The 17,557-nt window shown below is 33.9% G+C and overlaps 1 protein-coding gene across 3 annotated transcripts in view; it reads left to right on the top strand.

The window, feature by feature from the left end:
- The first annotated feature begins 1,581 nt into the window (after positions 1–1,581).
- Positions 1,582–17,557, top strand: part of LOC143444348 (uncharacterized) — a 36,586-nt gene continuing 20,610 nt past the window's right edge. For all 3 annotated transcript variants that reach the window (XM_076943551.1, XM_076943550.1, XM_076943552.1), the window contains exons 1-41: positions 1,582–1,768; positions 1,842–1,964; positions 2,210–2,610; positions 2,751–2,799; positions 4,357–4,456; positions 4,584–4,692; positions 5,110–5,281; positions 5,880–5,958; positions 6,298–6,508; positions 6,770–6,880; positions 7,103–7,213; positions 7,433–7,675; positions 7,740–7,884; positions 8,018–8,108; positions 8,223–8,328; positions 8,556–8,664; positions 8,794–8,974; positions 9,166–9,326; positions 9,753–9,879; positions 9,987–10,159; positions 10,316–10,488; positions 10,681–10,746; positions 10,865–10,980; positions 11,047–11,188; positions 11,303–11,421; positions 11,539–11,633; positions 11,705–11,854; positions 12,103–12,212; positions 12,643–12,824; positions 13,006–13,193; positions 13,441–13,599; positions 13,708–13,817; positions 14,073–14,245; positions 15,577–15,767; positions 15,906–16,075; positions 16,265–16,366; positions 16,476–16,600; positions 16,727–16,837; positions 16,919–17,061; positions 17,156–17,277; positions 17,368–17,440. In XM_076943551.1, coding sequence (XP_076799666.1) covers positions 1,630–1,768; positions 1,842–1,964; positions 2,210–2,610; positions 2,751–2,799; positions 4,357–4,456; positions 4,584–4,692; positions 5,110–5,281; positions 5,880–5,958; positions 6,298–6,508; positions 6,770–6,880; positions 7,103–7,213; positions 7,433–7,675; positions 7,740–7,884; positions 8,018–8,108; positions 8,223–8,328; positions 8,556–8,664; positions 8,794–8,974; positions 9,166–9,326; positions 9,753–9,879; positions 9,987–10,159; positions 10,316–10,488; positions 10,681–10,746; positions 10,865–10,980; positions 11,047–11,188; positions 11,303–11,421; positions 11,539–11,633; positions 11,705–11,854; positions 12,103–12,212; positions 12,643–12,824; positions 13,006–13,193; positions 13,441–13,599; positions 13,708–13,817; positions 14,073–14,245; positions 15,577–15,767; positions 15,906–16,075; positions 16,265–16,366; positions 16,476–16,600; positions 16,727–16,837; positions 16,919–17,061; positions 17,156–17,277; positions 17,368–17,440 — 5,761 coding nt within the window. In that variant the 5' untranslated portion in view covers positions 1,582–1,629. The remainder of the gene's footprint in view (positions 1,769–1,841; positions 1,965–2,209; positions 2,611–2,750; positions 2,800–4,356; positions 4,457–4,583; positions 4,693–5,109; positions 5,282–5,879; positions 5,959–6,297; positions 6,509–6,769; positions 6,881–7,102; positions 7,214–7,432; positions 7,676–7,739; positions 7,885–8,017; positions 8,109–8,222; positions 8,329–8,555; positions 8,665–8,793; positions 8,975–9,165; positions 9,327–9,752; positions 9,880–9,986; positions 10,160–10,315; positions 10,489–10,680; positions 10,747–10,864; positions 10,981–11,046; positions 11,189–11,302; positions 11,422–11,538; positions 11,634–11,704; positions 11,855–12,102; positions 12,213–12,642; positions 12,825–13,005; positions 13,194–13,440; positions 13,600–13,707; positions 13,818–14,072; positions 14,246–15,576; positions 15,768–15,905; positions 16,076–16,264; positions 16,367–16,475; positions 16,601–16,726; positions 16,838–16,918; positions 17,062–17,155; positions 17,278–17,367; positions 17,441–17,557) is intronic.

Here is a 17,557-nt window from a genome sequence, read left to right as displayed (position 1 = left end):
TTTAATTGCTGCTTGTCTGCTAGTGTTGACACCACATCCACTCCACAAACTTATAATGACTATAATTCTGGTGAAGTGTTACAGAAGCATTTGTATTGAGGTTTAAAAAATGGTGTAGTAAAAATAATTCTAGGAAAAGATTTTATAAATAGCATGACAATGTACGAAGTAATTATTTCATCGTAAGTAGGTCACGCCGTCCTTAGGTGAAGACAGGAGTATAGGTTAGGAGAATGGGTTTGCAAAACTTGATTTTAGTTGCGTAGGGTTTGATTGAAGTTAGATTTAGATTAGAAGAAACATTTACGTTAGGTTTAAGCCCGTCTAGACCAGAAATTGTTCATGCAAAGACGCAAACTTTTGCATGAAGGTGTGCACTGAAGCTTTAATTTTAGTTTGTTTATTTTAAATTGGCCTTCAAACCACCACTTTTTCTTTGTTTCTTTGTTAAAAATCGGCGTGAAGATTACAAAATTCGGTGTGCACGTTGATGAATTTTGAGCATGCAGGTGGAAGTAGTAACAGTCATAAAAGTAATCTTATGCATATTTACTGTTTTTTTGCCTAAATACTGGACTACTAACTTTGCAAATTGTAATGCCAGCGTTTTTATAAAATAATGCCTGCCTTATTCTCTGACACCTGGAAAACTGTACTGTTTTCTGAAGAAACACTTACAGTAGTTGTATGATGAAATGTTAGAGATTTAGATGATAAAAAAGGTTAGATAAAAAAAATGCAGTGCGAAAAACTAAAGAACTCTTGTATTGGACCAACTTAAAGTTAAGAAAATTTTGTTTTATGTTTTGTTTGTTTCTGGTGCATTCGATTGATTGTTGAATCATAATCTAATTTTGGGGCCTTCTACTCCTGGTTTTGAGAAAATTTTGAAACTTACATATGTATGAACAGTTTACATTGATAATTTTTAATCTGCATACTGTGGTACAATGCAGTTGTTTCAGCTACTTCTATATAATATTTACTGTGTTTAACATGACCTCACTCTGCGTCACAGACATCATTTAAAACTTCATTAGGTAGCCATCTTATGGCTACGGAAAAAGGTCTAGCTATGACTGTGTAATAGTTTAGAAGGCGGAGAGAGTCTTGTGATGTACTGATGAAATTTTTTTCATATAAATCGCAGATACCAAAACAGTCAAAAACCTTAAACTTTTTTTGATATTGTATCTTGAGTGTTCACGAATTGGTTGGGTGGAGAGACTCAGGGAAAAGTTTTGCTTGTGTAAATATGTTATTGCTGATGGTTGTACAGCAAGCAAAATACTGATTTTATCACAGTAATTACGATATGTCGGTGAAGGTCAAATGAAGTTAATTTTGAATACAGCAATTAGTTGAGTTGAAACATCTTAAATAAGTATGAGATTGTGCTATGAAATTACTTTTTTCCTTTTTATCTGTTTTCCGGTTAAATAAATTGAAGCAAAGAGGAATTTTAAAGTATCTTGATAATGCCTAACCTTATATGATTCAAATTAAAATAATGATGTATATGAATAAATATTTGGTAACATAATTGTTAAATTTATTCTAATTCTGTCTATTGTAGATGAATATATCGATACATTTGTTGAGTGTTTTTTCACTTTTGTAAAATAGAATATGTTGCCCTCAAAACTGTTGCAAATTTTGGTTTTGTTTGCAATCATGCTTGGTCTTGATGCTTCTAGGAAAAGAGCAGACCTTCTCAACTCAAAGGAAGTTAGCAGAAGAAGAGCAAACACTTCAGCAAATGTTGCAGGTTGTTAACAATAAGAAATTTTTCTTTACTTTCTAATTTTCCGTTGACTGTAATTTTTTTTATTGGCTTCCAGGTATAAATCTTTTTGCTGAAATGGCTCCAATGAATCGAGTTACATTCAACAAACATTGGAAATGGAAGTCAAAGTCCAAACACGCTCTTGTTCAGGAGCATGTTAGAGAAGAGATATTGCAGAGTAATTATTACAATTCAAACTATTTATAAACTCGATATTGCTTGCAATCTTTATTTTTGCTACCGTTGCTGTTGCATACATTTAAATTCAAATATGTATGCTGGTATCTAACATTACATCCATTTGTAGCTATTTATAATGCATGCTTATTTAGTTTGGTTTTTAAAGTAGTTCACGCGCAATGTGTCTATCACTTTTAATACTTTAATTGAATTAGCTTATATTTGTTTAATATTATATTTCAGGTGTTTCAAGTACAATATCACTGGAGTTTCGTGTGAAATTAAACAAAAGAGCTAAAGTTTCTTTGTTTCGTGCGATTTCCTTCACTGATGAAAGAAATTTTATAACTTGGCTGGATATTATCTTAAACTATCCAACAAGTTCTATTGATCTAATTGTCATGAACAATAAGGAAGTTCCGACGGAGTATATCTTTGATTGGCCAAACTCCATGTACAAAACATGGGTTTTATTTGAAGTTACGTTGAGTGAAAATAGAGATTTATCAACTGTGTCAATGCGCAGTGCAGGTACAGACTTTGTACAAACTCTGGTTGTCACTGATGGTATATATTTGCCATTTCCTCAAGATACTGTTTTTCATATTGGAGGCAAAGGAGCTACTTCACCAAAACGATTTTCTGTAAGTTGCTGTTAAAACAATCACTTTAATATTTGGATTTATTAATTTTCAAATTATAGTTCAGCACCATTTGTCTGCTTTTATGTGTAATAAACATTTTTTACAAAATAATTTATTTTTTTGATTTTATTTTATTTCAGGGCATGATAAGCAAAGCTATGGTCTATATTCCTATACCTGCTGCTGGAGGTAAAATGATACTAAATTTAGAAAATAATCACTCATAACTTGTGAATTGTTTGCTGTTTAAACATTAATAAACATTTTTCATATGCTTTTAGTTTCCTGTGCAGCAGAGTAATTTTATTTGTTTTTTTATCTAATGTCTACTCTGAAGAAACTTGCTAAGATAACACTACAAATTTTTTAAACACTTCTTTCTATAGACATTGCCCTAGAAAGGATAGGTTATGTAACTATTAACAAATCAATTTTATTGGCATAAGATTACAGGCTATGGCAGCAATTTAAATACTCACCAATATCTCCCTAAAGTAACATATACCACACTTTTTGACGATGTTCTTTAAATGCAACAATTTGATCTTTATATTATCGTAATTTTTGTGGTTTCTTTAGGAATTGTGTCTTTTACTGATACACTATTGCCAAAATCACATATCTATATACGGGTATATGTATTAAATAAACTTTGCCTGATTGACAGGCCCTTGTTATTACAGTAAATTAATAAGACTGTCAGACCTTTGTCATGTTACATTTATCTATGTTCTATTCAATGTTTTTTTTATCTTATTATCTTTGACATGTGTGCGCTCTACTAAAGGTCAGAAGTTTAACACTGACTTAATCTGGCTATAAAGGAAATAATTAATAGTGTTAAGTGTGTCATCAATTACCGGCACCGGTATATAAAGCTCTTTGATAGAAGGTTTTCTACAACTTCCTAAACTTTTATTGATAAAGTTATTGATATTATGATCTTTAATTAATCCAATGCATATAGGGAATTTGTACTTAGTGTGCTAATATGTTAGGTTAGGCAGTAAACATTTAATTTAGTAGTTTGAGCATCTAATCTAATGTGAGTCTGTTAACACAAATATTTAACTACAGCAATTTAATTAACTTTTAACAGTTCGGTACAATTTTGTAACATGCAGTATTTTGTAACCTTGATCAACACAAACTATCCAATTACTGTGCAAAGTATAAATTGTGCTTTTTGTTGCACTTCCTTTAATATTAATATATTTACTTTATAGTAGTAGAATGTAGAGTCAAACATTTTACCTTCACTTAACATTTGCAAAGAATATTCATGTTTGAATAAGTTTATTAATAATTCTTCTGGTCTCATTTATCGTTATTAATGAGAGTTTTTAAGATAAATATGCTTGCGATTATTTTCTTTTGTTAGCTGATTCTGATAATTTGGTTTAATATAAAATATTTGGTTAACTAGTTTACTTAATAACATCATGTTTCTTTGTCGATTGACACAAACAAACAAATAGTATGTTCGTTTTGTTTTATTTATCTGGATCAAACACCTCAATTCATTTACCCACAAAGTGTTACTTGCGTACAGATAACATGTTCTTAAATACTGATTGATCATAAGTGAGCTGCTAAATCACCAAGTGTCAACTGTTAAATCACCATAGTGTCAACTGTTCTGTTAAATCACCAAGAAATGTTATATGCCACATAACAATCAAATTGTTTCATGTAATATAGGTGGTTGTTATTCTGTTTATCTTACCTTTGGCCTTTAACTCTCAGACACAAAATCACTGTCTGAACCTAAAAAGAGAGGAGCACCAAGGAAACCGTTACCTGCAGTGGAGACAACAAGTCCATCACGTCATATGCTGAGAACAAGGTAATATTTGTACCAAGTGAACCGTGAGATTTTACCACCATTCAACATTCACTGATGTTAACAGATTGCCATAATTAATGTGTTATGTCATACTTATGTACTGGTAATGTTTTGGTTTAATTTTTAGAGAACCTGAAGATGAAACACTGTTAATGACCTTACGATCAGAGATAAGACAGTGTCAAGAAGAAAATAGACGTGTCAACAACATGCTTACAATGCTCAAAGATTCCCAAGTATAACATTTTTTTTTTGGTTAATAGTGAATTGGTTATATTTGCTTATAATAGATTTCATCTACCCAAGCTCTTAATGGTTTTTTCCATGCTTTTCTTCTGTCATCAATTTTCCTTGACAGTTTAAAGAGAATTTGATTGACTATCTCAACCTTGTTTAGGGAAATTCTTAAAAAGAGAAATACATATAGCTTAGATAAATGTGCCAAGAATCTTTTGGCATTTTGAGGCTGTCAACTTTTGAAGTGCTTATGGCTGCTAATTTATGCGTGAAAATGGGCCATTAGTGACCTTTGTCTGTGAATTGTTCAGTGTTTCTTGATGTGTTTGAAGTGGTCAGATGACGTCTCTGTTAAGGGATTAACAAAGCAAGATAGAAACTCAATGGAGTTATTTAAATTTTTCTCTATTTTATAGAATCACATTCAGGAGAGGCTTGGCTACCTGGAAACTTGTGAATGTAAACCTGTTTGTGTTGCTGACAATGGGCAGCAATATGGCCAAGATGAATCGTGGCAGTTAAATGAATGCACAACTTGTACTTGTAATAGTGGTAGCATTGCGTGCCAGATAAATAACACTTGCGAAGGTTTGTGAAAATTATGGCTATATATTTCCTAAATCATAGTATTTCTTTTTACATGCATAGTTGTTTTTACTAAAAGTGGTTGTACACTACATGCAGTTGCATAAAAAACGTCTTTTGCGACGACATGCCATGGATTACGTTGTGAGTTTGTCTTGAAACAATTACATCGACATGAATGTTATTTGCATTCCTGCATTGCATACAAGGTGGCCATGTGACTGGCTATGTACCTGGTGCACACTATCAGTCAGTGTGTTCACATAATCTCAACACTTGACTATTAGAGAAAGTTGCATTATTTCCACTATAACACCAACTCCATAGGCTATATTATTGTACTGCTGCACAACACAAAGTAGACGTCACTAACAGATATGCTGTGTGACGCAATTGGTGTAAAGATAAGTGCATGTGGTGTGATTTTTTGTGGCCCATGGCATTCTTTTTCGTTTAATTTCGTTTTGCATTTGCAAAGTGTACAGCCACCTTTAATTGTAAAAGCACTGGGTTATCAGTACAAAGCACATGTGGGTATATATTTATGTAAACAGTCCATATGATATAATTGACTTTTATCAACATATCATAAAATTTACAGGCTTAAGAAATTCATGTAGCAGTTCACCATGTCAAAATGAAGGAGAATGTCGCATTGAAAACAATGGTTTTGTGTGTCAGTAAGTTGTGAAAATGTTTGCTTTTATATCTTATATTCTTACATATTTATATAATGAATGAAATGGAATATTTTTTATGATGTCTCCAGTTGTTGAATTTTAAGATGGTTTTCAAGTAGTTATATGTGGTGCAGTTGTATTAACTTATCTAGAGTCAAGTGTCTGTAAATGTACTTCCCACAAACAATGATAATACTACATGCTCAAGTGGTTTAACTTTCTCTGCAAACAAAGTCTGCGGCAAACTCTCTGAAAGGGAAAATTACTTAATTTTTTTCCCATTTTAGATGTCCGATTATATATATCATTGTTAAACCTGCCTACCAAAACACTTGACAGGTGCCAAATAGGATATCGAGGAAATCAGTGTGAACTCATAGATCAATGTGCCAGATCTGTTTGCCAGAATGGTGCACGGTGTCAGTTACTTTCAGATAATAATTACCAATGCACTTGTGTGCTTGGGTTTCTTGGAAGGCATTGTGAACTTGTTGATTGGTGTATGTCTTCACCATGCAGAAACAGGGGAGTCTGCACAAACGGGGATGAGGTACATTTTACTGCTTATTTTTCCTATTGATTTGTGGCCGCAACAGATATCATTTGCCCTATTTGTTTATGCTCAATTTCACGCAATATCAAGTTACAGAAAGATTGTCAGAGATAGAAATTGATGCTAGCAAACTGCTTTACCTCATGCATTTACAATTTTACATAAAGGTTTAGCATAAAATTTTTGGTGAAATTGCCGCATTAACTTAAAAGAATTCCTAAATTTTTGTGATATATCAACTGTGATTGTTGCTAACAGACATATGAATGTTCATGTCAAAATGGATTTTCTGGCTCTCAGTGTCAGATACGCGAGTGGTGTTATGAGTCACCGTGCTTGAATGGTGGTGAATGCAACAGTCAAGTGGAGGTATTGATCTTACTTAAGTTTTTGAATTACTGTACACCATGCAGAAATCTAAAAGTATATACTTTCCTTTGTATAAAAGTTTAATCTAACAAGTAGGCTTAATCTTGAAAAATGTAATCATGTTTTAAATTCTTTTTTAATAGTATGTTATATATACTGTATGTATATATATATGTACACTTAATTAAAATGAAAAAAATATAAATTTACAACACCTTTTAGGGCTTTACTTGCACATGTCAAAATGGATATGTGGGTAATAGATGTGAAAGAAGAGATTGGTGTCACAGCTCGCCTTGTTTAAACCATGGGGAATGTGTCAGTGAATCTGAGGTAAATTGATTTATATGTCATACTTTTTCTAAAGCGAAATTTTCCAAACTTTTACGATGTTATAAATTTTGAAGTATTGTATGTTATAAATTGAAATAAATTGGCAAACCTAAACATACGTTATTGTAAACAGTATGAAAACAAGCATAATACTAGCTTTTGTGTGCGTTTATGTATTTTAGTTTTATTAATCTCAAATAATAAATTGTTATACATCAGGGTTATAGATGTCGTTGTCGGCGTGGCTTTGTGGGCAATCACTGTCAATATAGCGATCTCTGTGAGACTTCTCCCTGTCAGAACACAGGAAAGTGCAGGAGCTTAGTTACCAGCGAAGACCATGGTGGCTATGATTACGAGTGTGAATGTCCCTCGGGTTACTCTGGAAAAAACTGCCAGCTGTATGACTATTGTGCTTCATCGCCCTGCAATAATCAAGGCCGGTGTTTAAATGAGCTTGAAGTGAGTCACCACTGCTCAGGCAATGACCAATATGAGATAAGCTATTAATATGCCATTTCCTTAGGGGTATCGCTGTGACTGTCGTTCAGGATTTGTGGGTGAAAGATGTGAAGTTTCTGATAAATGCTCTACTGAACCCTGCATGAACGGAGCGACATGTGTGAATATTGGCGATAGATTCAAATGTCAATGTGCGGATGGATATTCTGGTTAGTGTTATTGGTTATCTTTGCAAATCTTAATTTGTGATAAGAAGGTTCATTTTTTCAATGCTGGTCTACTTTGATGCATTACTCAGTTTGATTTTTTGCAGTTAAACTAATTCGTTTTGTCTGCATTCAGGTTCACTCTGTGAAAGAAAAGATTTCTGCTCTGGCATTTTTTGTATGAATGGAGGAACCTGTGTATCAGAAAGCGACGGTTTTGCTTGCAGGTGCAAAAAGGAGGATCCCATCCATCACAAATTACTTTGAATTTAACACTGAAGTTAAATTACGTGGTGTTTGCTGGGATGATGAATGATTGGTTTTGTGGTTTGTGTTTGCAGATGCCGACAAAATTACTATGGCGACAGATGCGAGCAGACAGATTACTGTCGAGCAATCCCATGTAGGAATGGTGGTGAATGTAGAAACACACCGCATAACCCACAGGTGATTAAAAAAGCTTGTAGTTGTGGTTTTTGACAAATTTGCTTCCGCTTGTCTTTTTTGTTATAGGTTTGGCTGCTTCCTTGATATGTAGTAGTGTTTATATGTACTTCTAGCAATTACCAATTATACTCAAGTTTGATTGACATGTAAATCATTATGAAAAAATTGTTTGTCCTTTGATGATTGTATTTTAAACAAAGGTTTGAATATTTCTATTCCTGTTCTAGCAACCATTTTCTTGTGATTGCCTTGCTGGTTTCACTGGTCTAACCTGCCAAACACGGGATATTTGCAGTTCCAGCCCTTGTCTACATGGAGGCAAATGTTCTGTAAGAGGTATTTTCAATTAATATACATAAATGCCGTAAGTTATATTACCATATAAATATAATAGTTTTGTATTTTGTTGCTTTCAATTTTACTGTTAATTTGACTCAACATAATTGCATTTATTTTCATGTGAAGGACCAGAATATTTCTGTGATTGCCCTGAATCTTACCTTGGAAGCCGATGTGAATATCTGGATTATTGCCAAAGAAGTCCTTGTTTAAACGGCGGAGAATGCACCAATCAAGACAGAGGGTTTGTTTGCTCTTGTCCTGAAACCCATATGGGCCGAAGATGTGAAAATCCTCATCCTTGCAGGTAATATTATAAAATCATCATTAATGTTGCAGCTGATTAATCTTGACTGATGATTGAATAATTCTATGATATTTTTATTGTTTTATCTGTGGTAGTAGGTGGTCTTGTATAGTTTGTAAACTAACATTAAATTCGATGAGATTCAAATTCCATGTATAATAAGATTTTATTGCAAACCTTTTAATGTACAGGAGCAATCCATGTCTCAATGGAGGTGAATGCTTATCAAATGATGACGGTAGTTACACTTGCACATGCCCTTCTACCCATTATGGTTCACAGTGTGATATGTTCAATGCATGCCACAGTAACCCATGCCAAAATGGAGCTTCATGCGTGAATGCTGAGGATGGTAATATTCCAAGTGTAGTTATATTTTATTTGTACGCTAAACTCAGTAGTTTGTAACATAATATCATTGACTGAAATTGTTTTCCCATGCTTGTGTGAACATTTAAGTTTATTTCAGTGGTGTTACCTGTGAATCAGTTATAAGTCACCTGAAACGGAGTTTAGTTCTGCAGTGTGGGTGTCCTTTCTTTTAAGGCTCTTTCTTGTTGTTTTGCAAAGTTTTATTAGAAATATATGTAGATAGTTTGAATAGTCATGATAAATCACGCTAATTTGCTTCATAGTACCTTTTTATAAAGTATTTTTTCAGCTTAATAGTATATTATTAGTATAAGAATAGTACTATGGCGCAAATTTTTATGGTTTCGATTTTTATCTGTTATAAAGATATTTTGAGTCACTTACCACACTGTTTGTTAAAATGCAGGTTTTTTGTGTATGTGTCTGGAAGGATTTTATGGTATTGATTGTTCCTTCATGGATGGTTGTGCTAATAATAATCCGTGTCAAAATGGAGGAGAATGCCAAAATAATGACGGAGCTATCACATGCAAGTACGATCCGCACTGTTTTAATGCAGCAAGATTAGTATTGTTCAATGATTTCTTTGTTGCAAAATTTTCGAAAACTACTTCAGTAAAGAACAATATTTTTCTTACAGCTGTCCCTCAACACTTGAAGGTGCTCATTGTGAGTTTGAGCAGAATTTTTGCATGTTTTTGCCTGATCGGGGCATGCAGTGTGAAAGACATGCATCACAAAGAAGGCCACGTTTTGAACAGCGTTGGTATTATGATAAATTCACCCAGTCTTGCAAATCACTGCAGTATTCTGGTAGGTGAAAATAATTTCAATTAAATTCTAGATGAATGATACCCAAGCTGAAACAAATTTTGAGTTAAACTTTTTTTCGACACAGTTAATTTCCTTGATTTAATAATGCGGCAATTTTTACAACTAGCACATTATCAAAATATGTCTGTACTGCAGGTTGCGGTGGTAACAGTAACAACTTTGCAACAAGACAAAATTGCCGACAGAAGTGTATTATCGGTGCTTGCTGCTTAGTGCCATTATTGGCCAGCAGACGAAAAACAACAATATGTAGAATGAAATCCCTTGGGCAATGTAAACGAATAAACTCTGAAAGAAGTGATGTTCAAGTAAATGAATCATGATGTTAAAATGATTAGTAAATAGTAAATGAATTGATGTTGTTAAAACTTATGAACATGCAATCGCAATGTTCAAAGGATGGTGGATTTTTCTTATAAACTATATTTGTGTTTTTGTTGATTTTATGCACTGATATTGCTTAATGATGAAACTTTTAATGTTGTATTTATGTTTGTTAGGTTATAAGATTTAAACCTGGTGAAAAATGTGCCACTACAACATGCCTCAGTTCTGAAATTTGCATGGTAACCGTTATGCTATTTAAGCTATTATTTTTACCTCTTTTACTAATATGATTTCTGTCCAGAATACAGAGGTTTTAGGAGATACTCAAGTTTCTTTGTCTTTTGTTGGTGCATTTAGTTTGGTGGAGTATCATATAACACCGGTGATTCTGTTGATCTTGGATGTGGAAAAACATGTTTGTGCCTTGATGGTGGTGTTTTTGACTGTCCATGTATAGAGACATCTGTGAGAAGGTACTGGTAACTTCATGCAACTATGGTCTGAGGATTTATTTTGAATCATATTGAATATATTGTCAGAGAAATACGACGTCTTACTGCTGAAGACCTAAAATCTTACCAGAATGCTATTCGGACATTGAAAATGACACCTTATGAATCAGGTGGAAATGCATGGGACGCAATGCGTGATGAATACATGCATCGTGCACCAATAGCACAGGTAAATGCGCAAGTATGACTATGCTTCCTTTATGCTGCTAATGGTTTTGAAGTTGGGTTTTAATGTTTTATTATGTTTGATGATAAATCTTGTTGAAACGGGTTCTTTCCTCAGTCAGGTGCTCATTTTCTTCTATGGAATCGTGTATTTCTGAGGCAAATAGAACTGCTTTTGCAAAAAGTAAATTGCAAAGTTGCAATACCGTATTATGACTTCACAATGGATGCGGGCAAGTTCAAATTTTTTGTGTTAGTAATCATCATGTATAGGAAGGCTAGTAAAAAATTTTAGCACAGCAGTGTATTAAAGTCAATTGCAATTCTTTCAATTTGGTTTGTTCTTCTAGGCAGATTTAATGAATCCATTGTGTGGCAGCCAAACTATTTTGGCAGTGTAAGTGATGGAAATTGCATTCCTGACCATCCATTTAAAAACACAGAAGAAGGTTAAATATACTTTAGAACATCATCATATTTTCCTAGCAATATATATTTCTAATTTCTTGTTAATTCAAAGGTGATTGGAATCCATGTTTGATCAGGAACTTTGATAGAAATGTAGCTATACCTAATATTGTGGATGTTGCTATGACGATGTCATCTAAAAATTTAGAAGAATTAAGTTCCAGCTTGATGCAAGTGGCTTCACATGTGAAAGCATACATTGGTTAGAAATTAGGAAATTTTGGCAGTGTGCTGTAACAAACAACGATAAGATTATTATTAATAAATAGATGACATGTGAAGAGAATGTAACTTTCAAAAATTTTGTGGGACTTAATCAGTGTATAGTCTTTATTTCAGATTTTCTTAAAATGGCAAGACGCTATTTAAAGAAATTTTGATAACGTTATCGAAAACCTTATTTGCATGGTAAACAACTATATATTCAACAAAGATAACTCGTGTTTGCAGGAGGTGATATGGCAACACCTGCCTGTGCTTATGATCCTTTATTTTTGTCCATTCATGCTTTCATTGATAACATCTTTTCACAGTGGCAAGAAATGCACCCTGATATTGGGGTAGGTACTTATAAAAATAATCAGGGTTCTGGTGGGGAAAATAATTCTCCTTCTGAGGTAGCTATTTTATCTATGAAACCGTTTGTAAGTTATGTATTGGTAATACAAATACCTTGCTTTGTTTGTTTGTTTAACTATGTTATTTTTTATAAAAATTACATATGAAGTCAAACATTTTCATTGGTTGATATACAGTATTTTACAAAAACTCACGATATAGAATTATATTTTAGCACCAAGACTATGACTTAGGTTCCCCGTACAACTAATATAATTAATATTTTACAACAGTGTGTGTAGTTTTGCACATATTTTAAGCTTAAGTTTTCTAAAGCTGTTCTGCCATGTTTTGCTTGCTATTTCAGTATGTAACGTGAACAAAAGAAGTTACTGTACCATAGCATGTACTGGTGATGTTTAATATTTCCAGATGCCTTCTGGATTAGAAATTATTCCATTTGGTATGCCTGCTGAATTGGTATGGTCTGGTGCCTGTGCTTCGTATGTTAGTATGGGTTATATGGAACCATGCAATAGAAGCGATGTGTCTTCGAATGTTTTTGGCGAAGATGGATATAACCTCCAAGGCTTTAACAGAGAAGGTTTTAACAGGTGTGTTTTATTTATTTTTATTTAAATTTATTTTTCGTTCCAAGAGCTACGTACTCCAGATCTTCAACTGAAAGAAAATTAGCAATAGAGAATAGTTTAGAAATTAACACTGTTTCAATAGATCAACAGTATTAAAATAGTTTTTCACACATTGCTGTAATAAAAGCTGTACTTATACCAGACAAGGATATGACAAAGATGGATTCAATTCAATGGGACAAGATCGCAGCGGCCGCCCTGACTCTCGTTCCCTATTTATTTATGATGGGTATAACGCCGAAGGTTACAATCGGGCTGGATTTGATCGCAGGGGCTTTAATCGATATGGTTTTTGCAACAGCTTCGATCGAGATGGTTATGATGCTTTTGGTACGGCATAGTGTTAATAATTATTCTTTTGTCGTTAATACAACTATGTTGCAAAAGACTGAAAGCTAAAATTTGTATCACTGCATTATTTAAGGAACATACAGTTGCATATATTTTTTATGTTTTTGTCTGTTATGTCATTGTGTCCTTATATGCCTCCTGACATATCAGGACACAGTAAAATCTAAATGACAGTTGTCATTTTGATCTCTGTTGTTATTCTAATTTATTCTTTTGCCCATTTAAGGTTTTGATCGCAGTGGTTACAATCGTTATGGCTTTGACAAAAACGGATTTGACAGGAACAAGTTTGACATCTATGGTGTTTCAAACAGAGGAATGCAGGATAATTCAGATTTCTATGATAGTGACACTGGATATAGCGACTGCTGCTTTTCTAGGGATGGTATGTGTTTCACTTCAATGCAGCCACAGGGAGTGAATAGATAGAATGCTTCTGCCAACTGCATGTTTGAATTGCGATGAATATTTTTTACCCATGTCTTTTTTGCAGGTCTTACAGTATCTGGCCTTGATAGGTTTGGGTTTTCACCGGCTGGCTATGATATGTATCAGTGCAGCTACTTTTTTCATGGCCCTCATTCTTTATATTACCAAGATAAGGTATCATATCTTTTGTACATTTTATGTCTAAAGTTTTGATTAACCATTGCAGATTGCCATAGGCACTCAGTGTTGTTGGAAATTGCAATTATTAATTATTAATTAAACTCACTTAATGCAAATACTTGCATGCTATAAATATTAAATACGTTATTTCTTTCGATGGTCTGTTTTTGCCTTGCTGTTGTTATGGGTAACTGTAAGTAAACATGACGTTTTCGTTGACTTGACTCCAGCTTGTATTTTCTTATTAAGCTGTGGACAGCCCTTTCCATTCAACCACGGTCTTTTCTGATTACTTTATCAAGACCATGTGGGTCACTGTCAGGACAGCCCAGGACATTTTTAGAGCTGAACTGGCTGAAACATTCCAATCAGATACCAATCTTGCAAGCAAGTGATTCGATAAACTCAACTTTATCCCAGAAGTATGTCTACATTAATTCTCAATTTTTCCATGTTGATTTTTTTAATGCTGATTTAGTAAACGGGTACAGCTGGTTCTTCAACGAAGTTGCTACCAAGTCATTTGTTCTGACTTTGTTTAAGTCGAGCTCCAGTAATGTAGCTCCAGTGAATAACTCGCGTCAATGTCATTAACTTTTGCAAAGCTTGCTAACGTGACATTTGCTTTGCTGCATAATATTTGTCAAGGGCAACCCGAATTTACTCTGGTTGATGTTTTCTTTTAAATTTAATACAACAAATGCAGATATATATACTTTATTGACAAACCTAACATATTCTCGAAGTTGACAAGTCATCACTGCATTTATTATACCAATTGCAACAGTTTGATGTTGTATTACTTGCAACAATCCTGGTGACTAGCTGTGCACATTTGCACAAGGCACACACTTAATACGATTTACTGTATATGTATAAAAATACATAATAATAATAAGATGTCTGGTTGTTAGAACTTGTTCCAATTAAACTATCAAATAAGAACTTAAAATAGTTATTTTTCTCAATAGAATGTACATTTTTGTGTGTAAAGTGTCGTTGAGTTGATAAAACACAGCAATTCTGATGTTACTGTGATTTTATTTTTTAATACAGTAATTGCATACAAAATTGCTTTTTGCGTTAAGGATTTTTAGTTAATTAAATTATACAATATGCCTACATTATCCAGTACGCCTGCTTTTCTCTGTTCACTGCAAAAGGTGGAAAAGCATGACACTGTTGCACATTACAAATTTGCTGTCTTCATTCCATTACTGGACCACACATTCACACACATTGTACATTGTACAGCAATCTTAAGGAGGCGAATTACTTTAAAAAAAGGGTCAATTTCTTTTATTTGTCTATGTAGTAAAATTATTAAAAATTCAATTACTCGAAAATCGCTCCATGAGGATCCCTGAAATTTTGCACATGAACTAGGCCTGTCTGATACTATCTAATACTGGAATATGGAAAAAATCACATATCTCTATATTCCATTACATAGGTTCAAAGTCAAAAGTAGATTGCTGGGCCTGAAACACACATTTCCCACTTTTTCATGCAAATTTCTCTCAAAGTTTTTCGCACAACCTATAACTTTGAAATGTGCCCAGGCTAGAAAACAACACCAACCATGCTGCCTTCTTATTGGTATAAACAGGTTTTTGAAAGCCCTACATAAGAGTATAACGAAATCAGAGAAGTCTTATTTTTTGAACCATACGCCTCCATAAAACTGTTAAGTGATTATGTATAAAATGTGGCCATTAACACAATAATTCCACCATCACTCTTTCAACTCAAGGTTTTGCTTGGATGTTGATATGATAATGTCATGGTGTCCATGCTTGGAGGGAAGCTATCCTGCAACTTGTCACATAAATCCTTGTTACAATGCAAATTGTCCACTTCATCCAAATGCTCGATGCCATATTAATATGTGTGGGACTTGCACTGCAGAATTCTTCTTAAATGGAAGGAGAGTGAACTGTGAAGGTAAATAGGATACAAACTTCTCTTTATCTGACCAATTTAAGCTCAATTTTTCTTGAGCTTACCGTTAGTTGTGTAAATTTGATGATGAAAAAGGATTTTATTTTGTACGTATAATATGCAAATGCTTGGTAAACTTAGATCCATGCCAGTCAAATCCTTGTGCAAATCGAGGAACCTGCACGGCTTCACGATTTTCATCTGCCTCCGAACGATTTATGTGCACCTGTCCCAGTGGATTTTCTGGATCTTTGTGTGAGAGACAGATGGGTGACTTATGTATGCTACCATCACTACCTGGTTCTTGTACGGTATGTTTGTGCTAAAACTTAGTAGATGGCCTAAACAGCATCTTTCATTGTTTTTTGTATTTTATTGAACATAGATTTGTTGGAATTTTTATAGGAATGTTACTGGTAGTAAAACTATAGTGTCATTTTGCCTTTGATGAGGAAAAACCATGTTACTTTTGTGCAAAATTTGATATTTTTTATGATCAGGGACGTGTTAGAAGATGGTACTACAACAAGGTCACTCAGTCTTGTGAACAATTCACTTACTCTGGTTGTGGTGGAAATCTCAACAACTTTCGTAACAGACAGGTGACATTTTGAAGTTAGCAAATTTATTAGGCCTTTGCTCTGTTGGTTTAAATAAAAACAACGTCACGGCACATAACATACAATAAAACCGCTGCATCTGTGTATGTAGATATGCAACCTTCGCTGTGCTGTGGGTGCCTGCTGCTATCGATTTCTTGGCAATACCTCACAAATAATAGGGTATGACAAAGATGGATATGACAAGTATGGTTTCAACAAAAGCGGAATTAACAGGTGATGCTAACATAGGACGATATTATTTTCGGAAACAATCAGAATATATTTTGGAATTCATGGCAGTTAAGAACAACAGAATGAAAACAGAGAAACTGAAAACTTTGTTACATTGTTTTGATTTAGAAATGGTCAGCCTATGACATCGAGAAATTCCCTACCTCTTGGAAATCAAGTACTGGGTCCAAAAGGCTTTGGCTATGATGGTTATAACATATATGGATTTAATGAGCTGGGGTAAAAAATTTGTTGATTAGTGAATCTGGATCCTATACTCTATTGAAAAGTACTTTTCATTGTAAAATGAAACTTTTGCAGTTGCGATCGCCAAGGATATAATAGGGATGGCTACCACAATGTAACGGGCTACAACAGAACCGGTTTTAACAGGGAAGGTGGACATGACCAGTTAACTGAATACAACCAGGATGGTTTTAATCGTCAAGGCCTGGACAGGGCAGGTATTCTAATTTATTCGAAATGTTTTAAAAGATGTTTTGGCCCCGGGAATTTTGTATTACATGCAATTATGGTAAATAAACGCTTGCTTTTCAGGTTTCCGCTGTAATGGACTCAACTTGCAAGGCTACAACCCTTTTGGTTATTACAGGGAATATACATATGAATGTCAGTCCCTGTCTCACAGTGAATGCCGTGCCATGAGTGAAACACATGAGGTAGTTCTAAAGGCGTTGTGAGATGATCCTTATTCAACATGATAAATTTTCTTCTATCTAATTTATTTCTAATTTGTTTGTGTTTGTTAGGTTTTATCATTTTCACCTGGAAAATCGTGTCAAGAAGTACATTGTGGTGATAAATGCGGATGTGATTTCAATGGTTTGTAAATTGTTTATGTTGTAAAAAATTTGATGTATCAGTTAGCTATTTTATTGTTAACTTAAATGAACTGTCAAGAGCCAGAGCATAGGTGTCAAAATTTACTTTGCATTAACT

This window comes from Clavelina lepadiformis, chromosome 1 (genome assembly GCF_947623445.1).
Source record: "Clavelina lepadiformis chromosome 1, kaClaLepa1.1, whole genome shotgun sequence".
Taxonomy (NCBI): domain Eukaryota; kingdom Metazoa; phylum Chordata; class Ascidiacea; order Aplousobranchia; family Clavelinidae; genus Clavelina; species Clavelina lepadiformis.
The sequence above is the reverse complement of the archived record's forward strand: the minus strand, read 5'-3'. Positions and strand labels throughout refer to the sequence as shown.